Below are 15,593 nucleotides of genomic sequence, written 5' to 3' on the forward strand. Positions count from 1 at the left end.
GATGAGCCAGCCAGCTTTGCTGTTATGACGAAACACAAGTACAAACGACTCAGAAGTCGTTTGTACTGTCGCTTTCTAGTAAATTCCGCTTTCTGTAGAAATATTCTCCAAAAGTTATCTTTCCACAAGCTGAGTTTGGAGCAGGTCAAGACAAGTTCACGAGCCAGCACAAAAGAACGAATGGAACGTTGTGGAAGTGCATTTAAACACTCGCCTTGGTTACGGTTGCCAACTGCGTGTGCACGTAATAAAACTATAAGAATGGAGCTCACTGCAATGTAATTTACAGTTAATTTATGGTCATTTATAGTTACTGCCTTATCACCCTTTATGTGGGATGTAATATAAGCACGTAGGTATAGGTATATCCAGAAATAAACATAGATATTAGAAAGCAGCAAATCCGTAACTGAGATGTTTGCTTGAGTGAATAACATTAGCATATAGCTCATGGTAATATTACATCTTCACATTTTTCTTATCGAAGCTAACAATAACTTAGCGTTCTCGCTACTCACCATGCTGTAAAACAGGTATATGTTAGCAATGACAACATTTAACAGATATTAAAATGCTAGCCGCGCTAATTAGCCTTAGGATTGCTTGAGGTCTTGTTTTCAGCTCTAGTGGTCATAAGCGAACTTAGGCCTGTGCCAACCTTGAGCACGAACATCAATCTTGTAAAGCTCACTATTAAACTGACAAAAAGCCTTAGAGCCTAGAAACTATGATACTTACAACTCTGCTATGTTTGTGTCATAGCATATAGCAAGACCCCATAACGATAACTGACCTTTGACCTCTTCTCAAGATTAATCTTCAGGTCAAAGAGATAATGCTATATACAGCTATTTTAACACTATGTTTCTTACTGCCATTGTCTGACATAATATCCTTGAATCTTTTTCTAATTCAACACTTAATATAAACACTGTATGTTTATTTAAAAATTAAGAATTAAAAACGCTCCTTGTAATGCCAACTTTTGTTTTCAAATGTAAATAAAGTATATCAACTAACATACTGGACACTGTTCTGCTGAACAACACACATATTACGAATATTGTAGCTGGTGTTTTTTAGTAATTTATTATTTTATTTGTCATACAATTTAAAACTTTAATAACCTTTTCAATAAAACAAAGTATCAGATGTAATTATTCTGAAACTAAGTCTAAGCTTCCCATAACTTTTTATTGCAAGTTACATTACTGACATAATAAACATAAAATGTTTGTATTGTTCATCCACAAGTGCAGTCTCTGGCTCAAACAACACAGAAGCTTGGTGTGTTTGTTTCTCAGTCCAGGCATTACTGCTTGAATGCCTGTCATGAATTTAGGTAATTCAAATGCAATTGCCTAAAGAAAGTCTTTTACATTGTCCCAACTTCCCTTAAGCTGTACTGGGCTGGAGATGCAATGAAAGTAAAGAAGAGAAAACAATGTACAACGAGGGAAAAAAATAACCAACTATATACATGGTGTATGCGTAAGAAACATTGAAACAGAAACATTGTGGGTGTATACAAGGGCAGTTATATAATAAAATAAATAGGGGTGAAATGGTAAATGGTCTGTATTTGTATAGCGCTTTTCTAGTCCCTAAGGACCCCAAAACACTATACATCCAGTCATCCACCCATTCACACACTGGTGATGGCAAGCTACATTGTAGCCACAGCCACCCTGGGACGCACTGACAGAGGCAAGGCTGCCGGACACTGGCGCCACCGGGCCTTCTGACCACCACCAGTAGGCAACAGGTGAAGTGTCTTGCCCAAGGACACGACGACCGAGCCTGTCTAAGCCAGGTCTCGAACCGGCAACCTTCCGATTACAAGGCGACCTCCCAACTCTTGAGCCACGATCGCTGGCTGGATGGAGGGGCTATGGTCGTTTAGGGTGGTAATACCACTGAGATACCACTGAGACCAAAATATTGCACAGGACCATAAATATTGCACACACTAGAGATATGGCACATGAGCCTAAAATATTGCACAAAACATGGAAAGACTGAGATATTGCACATAGCTAATCAATAGCAGCATCACAGTGGATGAACTGGGGAAGTCAGTTCATACTTTTAGTTTGCATTAAGAGTTCTGACAGCACATGGGAAGAAGCTGTTCTTATTTTCTTCAATCAGTAATGAATAGTAAGATGTTCTAGCTTTATGGAGGGCTTTTTTAATAAAGCAGGCTAAATGATGATCTACTACATTTTTGCACACCATTTCATCTCCAGCTTACGAGTTATCTGTTAAATGTTCCGTTTCTATGTCGTATGTTAAAACAAGATCTAGAGTGTGATTAAAGTGGTGGGGGGGCTTATTTTACTTTTTGAGAGAAGCCAGTTGAGTCTGATAACAGATTACACGCTGTCATTTTGAGCAATACAAATAATAAAACATTTTAACTGTCAGATAATTTCAAATGCAACAAACATCAGTATCATTATTTCATATTCTGTATAGTTTTTCATATTTATATCCTGTTCATAGCTTGTACTCACTACAGCCTGTACATACTTATAGTTATAGAATATTCACAACATACTTCATACCGTGTACATTATAACATACCATAATAGACCCATTTCTGTAATATACTTACATATCTATCCATCCATCCATCCATTCGCTTATCCTTTTCAGGGTCGCGGGAGGCGCTGGAGCCTATCCCAGTTGTCATAGGGCGAAAGGCGGGGTACAACCTGGACAGGTCGCCAGTCTGTCGCAGGGCCAACACACAGGGACAGACAACCATTCACACCTAGTGGCAATTTGAATTATCCAATTAACCTATCCCCACAAGCTGCATGTCTTTGGACAGTGGGAGGAAGCCGGAGTACCCGGAGAGAACCCACGCAAACACGGGGAGAACATGCAAACTCCACACAGAAAGACCCCAGCCTGATGTTGGAATTGAACTCAGGACCTTCTTGCTGTGCGGCAACAGTGCTAACCACCGTGCCACCGTGCTGCCTCTTTTTTTTTTTTACCCATTCACACACACATTCACACACTGGTGATGGCAAGCTACATTGTAGCCACATATCTATATTATTGCTATTATATATTGTAATATATCTATATCACTAAAGCACTTCTGGATGGATGCAAACTGCATTTCGTTGCCCTGTACCTGTGCATGTGCAATGACAATAAAGTTGAATTCTAATTCTAATTCTAATTCTAAACACGAGCCCCACCCCCCACCCCCATCCCTATGTGATTGTGGAATATATATGCAGATGATGTTGTTTTGGTCCTGTCAAATCCTGAGCGATCTGTTCCTGTACTATTAGATCTGGTGAGGTTGTTTGTTATACAATTAACTGGTAGAAGATTGAGTTTGTGGCTTTAACTGCAAACCTGGATGTTGATTTCTTGAAAACTTTGCTTTTTAAAATTACAGACAGTAATAATTAAATGCACTTAAGAACAGGACGCAGCAACACTACATATGAGCGGGTGGAGGGAGGTTTGGGGTCTTCACTCACCCCCGTTCTGTTAACCGTCTGGGCAGGGGGACTGGGAGGAGGTGCTGGCCGTCAGATTGGGGTCTGGGATGCGGGGCCTCCCTGCTGCTGCAGATAAGGAGGCGGTTTGCTTTCCTCCACCCCAGAGAGAAGGGTTACATCTCCTGGGTCCGGGTCCGGTTTGCCCCTCTGAGGGCGGGGGTACCTGGACCTGAGATATAGAGTTAGACTCTTTGTGTCTGTCTCCACGTCGGGTGAGTTTGTGTATATGGGGGTGGGAATGCACCGTCTGTGTTTATATGTCAGCTTGGGTCTTAGACTCCACCTCTCTGGGAACATCTCAGGCTCTCCGAGGTTTGGAGGCCTATCTCCCCTCACTGCACTCCCTGCCAGTGGCTGATGCCCTCAGACGTTGGTGTGTTGGTGGTTCTTGGTGTCTGGGGCTGAGCGCTCATGTATGTGCCGACTCACTCCTGGTGGCCAACTGGCAGGGCCTGGTGCCCGTGGCCCGGCTGGGCCCCTTCCGGGAGGTGGGGTGCACTCAGGCCTCTAGCCTCTGGGCCTGAGGCCCAATTCTCTCTGGCACAGCTGGCTGCCGGCAGATCCCGCGGGCACGCCACTGCAACTCCCTCTGGCCTCTGCTCTGTGGCTGCTGGGTGACCTCTCGTTTAGGGCTCTCCTCAGCTCTTCCCAGGAGGGTGGCACGGTTGCACCCCTGGTGGTCCTCCTTGGGTCCTCGTATTCTGGGGCCTCTGAATGTCTGGGGGCTCCCCACACTCCCTAGCAGATCGTTACATGGAGAAACCTTTTGAATAGACTGTAAAATATTCATTAAGTTAAATGGAACACCAGAGCAGGCTAAGGTTCTAGTCATCAAAGAGATGACTGAACTAGAAAAATATAACTGATAAATGCAAAGCAGTGCTAAATATGATGTGACCGTCCAAGTGCACAACCAACGCAGATGTCTGACAATTTTCAACTAACAACTCATATAGATATTGAAAATAAGACATTGATGTATGACAGCAACATAGATCCTGATTGTAATTTCTTTAACAATAAGACAAATGAATGCAATTATTATACAAATGAGCAACTTAAAAAGGAATTCAAGGTAGAACAGGGTATAACAATGGTTCACTTTAATAGTCGAAGCTTATATGCAAACTTTCAATCCATCAAAGACTACATAACACAGTTTGAACAGCCATTCAATGTGATAGCCATATCGGAGACCTGGATAACTCCTGGAAAAGAAGAAGACTTTAAAATAAATGGATATGAATTCCTTCATGTAGACAGGATCAACAAGAAAGGAGGTGGGGTGGCACTTTACATTGATAAAAACCTAAAGTACAAAAGAATGGGAAGAATGACAACTGTTATTGATGGAGTGATGGAATGTTTATCAGTGGAAATAAGTATAGAAAAAAGGAAAAACCTAATTGTCAGTTGTATATATAGAACACCAGGATCTAAGATTGAGATATTTAAGGATAATATGGAGGACTTATTTACAAATATAAATCAGAAAAGAATGTTTATTTGTGGGGACTTTAATATTGACTTATTGAATCCAAATCATAATAAGAGTACAGAAGAATTTATTGATTCCATGTACAGCATCGGTTTATTTCCACTGATAACAAGACCGACCAGAATAACATCTCATTGTGCAACTCTATTAGATAATATATTTACAAATATAATAGAAGGAAAGATAAAAAGTGGGCTGTTAATCAATGATATAAGTGACCATTTACCAGTCTTTGCATCGTATAATTGCCATTATAAAGTGAACAACGATGGACATAAGATTATTTACAAAAGAATAAGAACAGAGAAGACCTTAAATTGTCTTAGAAATGAACTTTTAAAGCAAGATTGGAATATTGTATATGAACAAACAGAAGTTAATAAAGCTTACGAAGGATTTTTAAGAACATTTAACACATTACTTGATAAAAACTGCCCAGTAATTGAAATCAATAGGAAACACAACTATGCAGGAAGACCATGGATGACAAAAGGACTACAAAATGCCAGCAAAAAAAAGAATACCTTATATCGAGAATTCATAAAAAAGAGAACAATAGAAACTGAAATGAAGTATAAAACTTACAAAAATAAATTAACTAATATAATGAGATCCTGTAAAAGAGAGTATTACATTAAAAGGTTAGAACACAATAAAGATAACACAAGAGATATATGGAATGTATTAAACAGAATAATCAAAAATGAAACAAGGAATAATGATTACCCTGGGTACTTTATAGAAGGGACAAGAAGTATTAATAACATGGAGGAGATAGTAAATGGCTTTAATGAATTCTTCGTAAACATAGGGCCAAAACTGGCAGAAGAAATAAAGGTTGATGGAATAGAAAGGGACACTGGTGAAAATATTGAAAGGAATAGTAGCTCAATGTTTTTAAGAGCAGTGGAAGAGAAAGAGATTTATGACATGGTTAGAGGACTTAAGAACAAAACCAGTACAGACTGGAATGATATTGATATGGTAACGGTAAAGACAGTTATTGATGGTATCGTAAAACCATTAAAATATATATTCAACTTGTCGTTTCAAAAAGGAGTTTTTCCACAAAAAATGAAAGTTGCTAAAGTTATTCCCATTTACAAAACCGGTGAAAGACATCATTTTACAAACTATAGACCAGTGTCAATACTCTCCCAGTTCTCTAAGATACTGGAAAAACTCTTCATAAAAAGATTTGACAGTTTTGTGGAAAAATATGAATTAATGACAGATAGTCAGTATGGGTTCAGAAACAACAGATCAACAGCTTTGGCACTGATAGATCTAATGGAAAAGATAACGGAATGTATGGATAATAAGAGGTATGCGCTCGGAGTTTTCTTAGATCTAAAGAAGGCGTTTGATACTGTTAATCATGAAATTCTATTAAAAAAACTGGAAAAGTTTAGGGGAGTGGTTTTGGAATGGTTAAAAAGCTATGTAGGGAATAGGCAACAATATGTACAAATAAATGAATATAAATCTAATTTGATGGATATAGCTTGTGGAGTACCGCAAGGTTCAGTACTGGGTCCAAAAATGTTTATTATGTACTTAAATGATATCTGCAGAGTATCGGAGATTTTAAAGTTTGTAATATTTGCAGATGACACAAATATACTGTGTGCAGGTGGGGAATTGCCACAGGTTTTGGAAATGATCACACAGGAATTAACGATATTAAAGAAGTGGTTTGATATAAATAAATTATCATTGAATCTCGATAAAACCAAATTTATGTTGTTTGGAAACCAAAAGAAAAACATCGAAGTAGAAATATGTGTTGACAATGTATATTTAGAAAGAGTAAATGAAATAAAATTTCTTGGGGTGATCATTGACCACAAGCTCTGTTGGAAGCCACACATTACTTATGTTCGGGGGAAATTGGCACGGGGCATTGCCGTCCTGGGAAAAGCAAAGCATATGTTGGATCAGAAAGCACTGCACATTTTATACTGTGCTTTACTACTGCCATATATGAGCTACTGTGTAGAGGTCTGGGGAAACACATACAAAAGTAACACACAAACAATAACTATAATACAGAAAAGGGCCATTAGATTAATAAATAATGTAGGGTACAGGGACCATACAAATGCACTCTTTGTCAAAATGCAAGCTATTAAATTCCAAGACTTGGTGAAGCTTAAAACAGCGCAAATAATGTATAAAGTCAGAAATAAATTGCTTCCCAAAGAAATCTGTAAATTGTTCATAGAAAGAGAAGGTGGGTATAACTTAAGAGGGAAATGGAATTTAAAAATACAAAGTGCTAGAACAACTTTAAGAACTATGTCAATCTCAATTTCAGGAGTTAAATTATGGAACAGTCTAACAGAAGAAATAAAAGACAGTCAAAACATAAAACAGTTTAAAGTAAAATATAAAAACCTAATTTTAAATAAGTATAAGAATGAAGAAAACGGGGTTAACCCAGGATGGTAATGTTGCTGGTAATGGTGTTGCGGTTCTTTTTTGGTTGTTTTTTTGTTTTTTTGTTTTGTTTTGGTTTGTTGTTTTTCCATAACTTGTGTATCTGCAAATATACACATTCTGTATTTTTCATATGAAAGAAACTATACTGTGGTGGGGCTTGCTAATTTCTTGTTTTTGATTTATGTATGTTATGTTTTGTTTTACTTCATATGTTTATATGTTTCATATGTTGTTTGTTTAATTTAAGACAAAAAAAAAATTAAATGAATGACAGGTAAAACTTGAGGGGGTAGGGACAAATAAGTAAATACTTCAGCCTACTCCTTTTCAAACAAATAATGGAATGATATTTTGTAATGATTGTGAAGGCACATGTTTGAAATGTTTGAAATAAAAATGAACTGAACTGAACTGAACTGAATACAAGCATGCTGATCCACACAGGTGTGCACACAGGTGTGCACACAGGCGGACACACGGGTTTTCACAGACACAAACTACACCTTTCTTGGCTGCTACCTCAAAGCACATTGTGCGCTGTCGATCTTGCGTACCTTTCTCACCATCTCTTCTCCCCTCTATTTTTCTTTCTCCCCCTCTCTTTCTTTCATTCTTTCTCCCTGTCTTATCCCCCAGTCATGTCTGTCCCGTCTGTAACAACCGAAAATCAAATCAAATAAATACATATTTATAATTTAAAAAGAAAGAAAGAAAGAAAATATTTTTGGCAGACGATCACTTTTTGGAGTGAATATTTGTCGACATTATGACTCTTCCGACAGAGCAGTACAGCTGTATTCATAGAGTGTGTGTCTGTGTGCAGTCATGTCATGCCACCAAGCCGGGCATGTTGAATGTCCACCTGGTCCCGCACACACATGATGACGTTGGCTGGCTCAAGACTGTGGACCAGTACTTCTATGGAGGTCAGTGTGACACATACAGAAAAAACACTGTGAAGCTATTAGCCAACCTCCTGCTCTGTGTTTACTCTGTCAAATGTTTGCATATGTTTCTATTTACTCTAGTAGTTCTGCTGATGCAAGTTAATCTGCTCTATTGACTGGTACTAAATATCTTCCTGATTGCTGCTACAAGTGATTGTGGGTCTTGTGACCAGCAGCGTTATCCTCCTGCTTTAAAGCCCTATGATGTGTTTTAATGGTGGTTCATTCACATGATCTCTGGATTTGATTTGAATGTGAACTGGAGTGACAGCCATCACTCATGTTCGAACTACTGTCTGTTGTTGGGGCTGTGCGAAATGTGGAAATGTATCTTTTTTTTTCTTTTTTTTTGTGTCCTGTCTGGCACTGTAGCAATCAGAATTATTGTCTGAAGGCCAAGAAAAATGCCCAACAGATTTACTTTCCCAAGTGGGCCTTTTGCTATACTGGCCCACTTGATTGTCATAGTTTATTTGATCTTTATTAGTTATTTTTATTCTAAGATATTGTAATCAGGCCAGACTGGACTCGGGGATGGGAAAGAAAAACAAGAAGAAAAGTTCAGAAGAAAGTTAACAGAAGGAGAGGGAAAGAAAAAGGAGAAAAGAGATAGAGAGAAAAGACAATGAAAATCTGCTTCATCACCTTTTTTTTCTCTTTTTCTTTTCCTGGATCACCTGTTGAGAAAGAAAAAAGAAAACAAGCAGAAGAAGACTAGAACAATAGAATAAACAACATCACGATGATCTATGGGAATATAACAGTAAATACTAAATGTTAAACAATTTTTGTGCAGCACGTAAGATCGACAGCACACAGTGTGCTTTAAGGTAGGAGCCAAAAAGGGTGTAGTTTGTGTGTGTGAGCACTCGTGTGTACACCTGTGAGCATGAGCGCGCTTGTTTTTAAAAGGTTCCTTCATGTAATGATCTGCTAGAGGGTGTGGGGGGCCACAGCCCCGTCCTCCAGGGCATGAAGCAGGTATGGAGGAGATCAAGACTCCAGACATCCAGAGGCCCTCAGAGCACAAGAGACCAAGGAAGACCAACAGAGGGGCAGCTGTGCCACTGTCCCAGAAAGAGCTGAGGAGAGCCCCAGATGAGGGGTCACTCAGCAGCTGTGGAGCAGAAGCCAGGGGGGTTTGCAGTGACCTGCCCGTGAGCTCCGCCGGCAGCCAGCTGCGCCAGAGTGACCGAGCCCCAGGCCGAGAGGCCGAGGGCACCCCACCCCCGAAGTGGCCCGAGCCACTGTCGAAATGTACCAGAAGACGATATTAAAACACCTTCGTTTAATTTTATACTCTGTCGTGTATTTCACGCTGCCTCATAATGTACTGTTTACTGCAACAGTTTACTTCTTCATTGCTTTAGAGTTTTATGCTTTTAGTGGAATTGATTGTCGAGCTTGCATATTTTAATGTCACATGTTGTTTATAGTAAGTTGTAAGGCCAGGTGTTGTGCAGGTGACCGTCATCTGATATTGATTTCCAGTCTGGGTTAATATGTAAGCAGAACTCATCTGCAATGAGGGTGGTTTGATTGGGCATATGCATGAATGCAGATGAGCACATATACTTTCTTGCTGTTAAGATACGTTAGTGTAAATAAATATTTTTCAAACTGTGACACACAGCAACTAAATTCTGACCACTTCTTGAAGCATTGACAAAATAACGTCTCTTTTGTCCTAAATCTGTGCACATTTGTGCGCGTAGATCGTAATGACATCCAGCACGCTGGTGTTCAGTACATCCTGGACTCAGTTGTGGATCAGTTGTGGAAGAATCCAGATAGGAGGTTCATCTATGTGGAGACGGCCTTTTTCTACCACTGGTGGAAGAGTCAGAGCTCCAGCATGCAGCAGACAGTCAAACAGCTGGTTAATGAAGGTAAATACCCATTCAGTACTATACAGCTGCGTTAAGTGTTTCAGTGCATCCTTACCAAAAGCTGCTCCTCCCGCAGGCCGTCTGGAATTTGTGAATGGTGGTTGGTGTATGAGCGACGAGGCTGCCACACACTACAGCGCCGTCATTGACCAGATGACCATTGGTCTGAGGTTCCTTAATGAGACTTTTGGAGCCTGTGGCCGTCCCCGCGTCGCCTGGCACATCGACCCCCTTGGCCACGCCCGGGAACACGCCTCCATGTTTGCACAGGTAGCATAGCTCTTTATGTTTATTCTTCGAGTTTTGCACGAGTCACACTTCAGAATTGCTCAGCTCATTCACTGTCACACTTTCAAACGTTGGCCATGTTTAATATCAGCAGTATAGGGCAGAATAGAAGGATGAGCATAATTGGTCACCTTAAGGAAGGCCTGATTTCTAGTGAGACTTAAAATGGGAGAATTTATCAGTTAAAGAAGAGAGTTGAGGCTAATTAGAGTTAGAAGGTAGCACTCACGTCGAGAAAGACTCTCCGTTTTCTCATTACAAATTTTTGGCTGTATCGTCATTATCAGATTTGCTGCTCTGCAATGAATCAAATGGGCTTATTTCCAGAATGCTGCATTATTACATGAAGGCACACTTTAGTTCACTGGCTTTCCATTTGACTTTCCTTTAACCATTAACTGTCTGTCTTTTGCTGCAGATGGGATTCGATGGCTTCTTCTTTGGTCGTCTAGACTATCAAGACCGGGCTCGCAGGATGAGGAATAAGGAGCAGGAGCTTCTATGGAGAGCCTCCGACAGCCTCACTCCTCCAATGGCTGACCTCTTTACTGGTATGCAAAGTTTCTTTCTTCATCCCTTTATGTTAATGACTTCTGGACTCAGCAACAGGACGGTGTCACATTATTTTTTAACCGCTTGCCCCCGTTAACCAACAGGGATCCTTCCTAATGGCTACAACCCTCCTGAGGGCTTCTGCTGGGACCAGCTCTGCAGTGACCCACCTATCAGAGACGATCCTGATCTTGAAGACTATAATGTTGATGATGTGGTGGGACGCTTCCTCGTCATCGCCAACAGTCAGGTTGGACACAACTCCACACTGGCGCACAGAGACACTGATTTATCAGTCACGTGGTGTTCTTAACACCGCATGTTTAACTAACACTACGAAAAAAATGCTCATGTTAAATCAAAAGACATCAAACAACGCTTTCTGATTTAGAAAAAGAGGAAGCAGAAGGGATGCTGTGCTTTTTATCCCAGCCCATATACAGCTGTGACTAGCTAACATGACATGTAAAATTTCAGTAGGAACCTCTTGTTTCAAGTAATGTCAGCATATCTTCATGCAGGTCCCCATAATTTTTTTCTCAACCTGTCTGGTTTTATTTTATGAACCTGTCATGATCACAATAATAAAGACATCTACAGATAGTGTAATGCAATGTCCTCCTTTAATAATCCACATTCACCACTTTAGCCATCATATAAATGTGCTTTGAATAGTGTGAGGTGACGGAGCCGGTTGGGAGTTCGGTTTCAGGTTCGGTGGAGTTGCTGGAGGACTGGGATCGGGCGTCCAGCGCGGCCAGCGACTGCAGCATGCTCAGCAGGCTGTTGGAGGAGGGCAGCTGCAGGTATTTCTCCGGGACGTAGCCCACCTGTCCGCTACGGTTTCTGGCCTGGAAACACAGACAATGCACACAGACGATGACAACAGCCAAAAATGTTTCAACAGGAAAACTCCTAATGAGAAAAAATAAAATCAGATGTAAAGAGTAGGGCTGTAACAATATCACTGCATCGTCGCCAGAATTTAATAACAGCCACAAAGAGAATAATAGGAGAGCTTTTGTTCTCTCTTCCTGAATTAACGAGAAATCTAAAATCCTAAACAAGCCTCTGCTGAATTCATGAAGCTTGATTTCATGAACACCGGTGGCCTCCCCTTCCGCTGCTTACTTATTTTCATTCAGATTGAAAACACTCAGAGGTATTGGGATCTCTGTTGGGGCATGCTGTGGGGAATCACAGCACTAAAACAGATCTATATAAATGATATTGCTCACATTTTTATGTATGATTATATTCATTAAAATAAATACCCCATTAAAACACTATATCTGTATATGAAAAGATAATCACCTAAGTAAATATACATAAAATATTGGCTCAACACGTGGAGATGGTCTGTGCCTCCTGAGCCACTGCTCATAAAGGCTAACAGGGACAAAAACAAATACAGTAGCAGCGTTAAGTTCAAGCATTGAGTGCAAATGTACGGTTTTCTGTGTTTTTGTTTTGTTTTTTTTCATAGAAATGTTTTGTTTTGTTTTTGTTTGTTTTTTTTGTTGTCCGGTTTGGATCTTTAGCAATCAGAATTGTTGTCTGAAGGCCAAGAAAGATGCCAAGTGGATTTACTTTACCAAGTGGATCATCATGGCCTTGCCATATTGGTCCATTTGACTGACCTTTATTATAATTATGTATTTATTTTATTTTTGTTTTTTAAAGACGGGACAGACATGACTGGGGGATAGGACAGGGAGAAAGAATGACACAATAAATAAACAATAAACAATAAACTAGCTAACAATAGATACTTTTTTAATTTCACCTGCTGAGAATGAAAAAAGAAAACAAGCAGAAGAAAACGAGAGCAATAGAATAAACAACATCACAATGATATATGGGAATATAACTGTAAATACTAAATATTAAACATTACTGTGCAGCACGTAAGATCGACAGCGCACAGTGTGCTTTGAGGTAGGAGCCAAAAAGGGTGTAAAACACCAGTCAGTGTCACGCCGCCGGGTATATCAACTTCTCTTTTAAGCTGTGCTTTCTGCTTCATGCTCCGTGCCCACGCATGTAACAAGGGCTGCTACAAAGCCCTTTAAAACAGGAAGTAGCATGTGCTGCAGTGAGCTTGAATGGTGTCCCAATGCGCTGAGCAAGCACAGTGCAAGCATGCTAGCCAGGTGTGGTGCGTGATGATAAAGTGGTGACTAAAACTCTATAAAGGACATAACTAATATAACAGCAGGTCAGGGTTACTCTTACAATTTTCTCTGGTAAGAAGTCAAAATCCTTCATATAGAACTCTGAAGTTACCTGGAGAGATGAGATCCTGCTTCATAGTACAGGCCTCAGGGCAACATTTCAAAGTTAACGTGCAAAACAATCAATATATGTATTTGTATGTAACTGACAAAAAAAAGGAGAGAAAAGCGTCCAAACACTTCTTGTGTCATTCCAGAGTTGAGGACGCAGGTTATGGTGCCACCACTGGACTAGCTAATGAGAAAAGAAGTAAGATGATTTTTAACAAATTTGTTGTATTAAGAAAAAAGAAAACAAACCATCCAAACTGTTACTTTATTAGTAAAGAGATGTTGCAGATATTTGTACTGAAATTGTATTTTTCTTCATTTCTAATGTGTTCAAAGCAAAAACAAGCTTTTCCTGTGAGCTCAGACCATTTTATTTCTTTCTGCTGCATTTCTGCATAAAATACAAATCTGCATCATTTTTTAAAAAAGTGCTTTAAGCTGAACTAATTGTCCCTTTTTTCTAGAACCTGGTGAATCACCCTCTCTTCACTGTGCAGAGACTGAGGTTGTCAGCTGTACAGAGCTCAATGATATTTTACAGAAATAATTCCCCGAGGTCCACCGAGTCAGGAGCTATCAGCACTGGTTCTGTGGACAAAGTCCTGGGAAAGATATATGTCGAGTGAGTTTGCATGATCCCTCAGCTCACAGCTGCATTTATTAAACATTCAAAATACAGAAAGATTTTATAAACCTGGGAAACTGTATTTCTGTCTTGCAGGGAGACTCTGGTGGAGGAGTGGTTCATAATGGCAGGATTTATGGGGTCTCTTCTTTTGTGGGAGATCCAGACTTTGTATGCAGAGCACCGGCTGCCTTCATGGACCTCTGTGATCCTGAGTATGCAGATTGGATCAGGAAAACTATCAACCCATAAAAAGCTGTGAGGTGTGGATAACTGTAAACAAGCTGAAATAAATAATCTTTTAGAGTTTAGCTTTGGTTTCTTTTATTCTCTTTGATATAAGCAGTAGAGGATTTCAGAATTTCTGTGTTATTTGCCAAAAGACGTTTTTTCAGCTGCACCCACACACAGTTTCTTTAGATAACTTCAACTGCAGAAAGTAAAAGCTCAGCATTAAGTTTCAAATGCAGTTTTAAAGATAATAATATGGAGTCCCTGAAGAAAACACCCGTCAATAGAAAAAGCTGCAAAATCCTGCAAAATGTAACAGAAGTTGAATAAAACACAACGGAAATAGAAAAAAATGCAACAAGGCTGAAAAACTGAACAAACAAACAAAAAACAAACACAAATTACAACAGAAATAATAACAACGATATAAAAAAAATAGAAGTAGAAAAAAAACATTCTCATCCTAAAACTTGGTGACAAAGTGGAACATGGTAAGGAAACACTCACTTAAGTGCTGTCATTACTCAAAGGTTCCTGATAATCATGCATGAAGTGATTTCTGGAGGGGAATGAAACTTAACTGAACTGCTCCCTGTGACATTTTGACCTGTCAAACGCAGGCGTAACTCCTGTTATTCATCGTTGTATTGCAGGTCTGCTGTGCACGACGTCTGTGAATCTGAGTAATTTGGTACAGATGAAGGAATAAGACTGCTCAGATGCTTTGGGTGTCACGTAATGATCCCTCAGGTTTGGGTGTCTTTGGTGCCCTTTGATTTCAATCTACCTGCACATTGAACAGAAATCCTGCCATGACAGAACACACTAATGCCTTTTCAAGGGAGAACCGATCCGAATCTGAGCTGTCAGCCCCAAGTTCTCTGCAGTCATCAAATCAAGCATAATCTGGTTTGAACAGGCTCCCTGCCTCACTGCAAAAGCCTTTTTACCAGCTGCTGTTTGACAAATTGCAAAGCCTCTGAAGAGACTTTAGAAAGGGGGAAAAAGGATACGAAGAAAAAGCTGAACAAAAAGCTATCCATGCACTGTTTAACATTTCACTTGGAGTTTGACTGTATTCTATCTGTGGATTGCATTATAGCTTCTCTGAGAGCTTTGCTCCCTGAAGATTTTATGATCTGTGAACACTGAGTCTCTCTTGTGGCTGTAAACCAGTCTGCTCAGCATGGCACTGCATGGCAGAGTTTCTCTCCATTTTTTTGAATCACCTTTGCTCAGTTGTGCTCCTAACTGATCTCCTGAGTTTGGCTGTATTCCTGGACTTTGCCCTTTAGTTACTCTTCAGTCT

The 15,593-nt window shown here is 39.9% G+C and overlaps 1 protein-coding gene across 1 annotated transcript; it reads left to right on the top strand.

Annotated features, from left to right (window-relative positions):
- Nucleotides 1–8,294: 8,294 nt before the first annotated feature.
- LOC308395917 (lysosomal alpha-mannosidase-like) lies at nucleotides 8,295–11,456 on the top strand (the record flags this gene model as incomplete). Its single annotated transcript, XM_080880967.1, has 5 exons — nucleotides 8,295–8,393; nucleotides 10,130–10,303; nucleotides 10,380–10,573; nucleotides 11,010–11,142; nucleotides 11,248–11,456. The coding sequence occupies exons 1-5, from the start codon at nucleotides 8,315–8,317 to the stop codon at nucleotides 11,454–11,456; spliced, it is 789 nt and encodes a 262-aa protein (XP_080737093.1). The 5' UTR covers nucleotides 8,295–8,314.
- Between the last annotated feature and the right edge of the window lie 4,137 nt (nucleotides 11,457–15,593).

The sequence above is a fragment of the Rhamphochromis sp. 'chilingali' genome (assembly GCF_963969265.1).
Source record: "Rhamphochromis sp. 'chilingali' genome assembly, chromosome: 4".
NCBI classification, from domain to species: Eukaryota; Metazoa; Chordata; class Actinopteri; order Cichliformes; family Cichlidae; genus Rhamphochromis; species Rhamphochromis sp. 'chilingali'.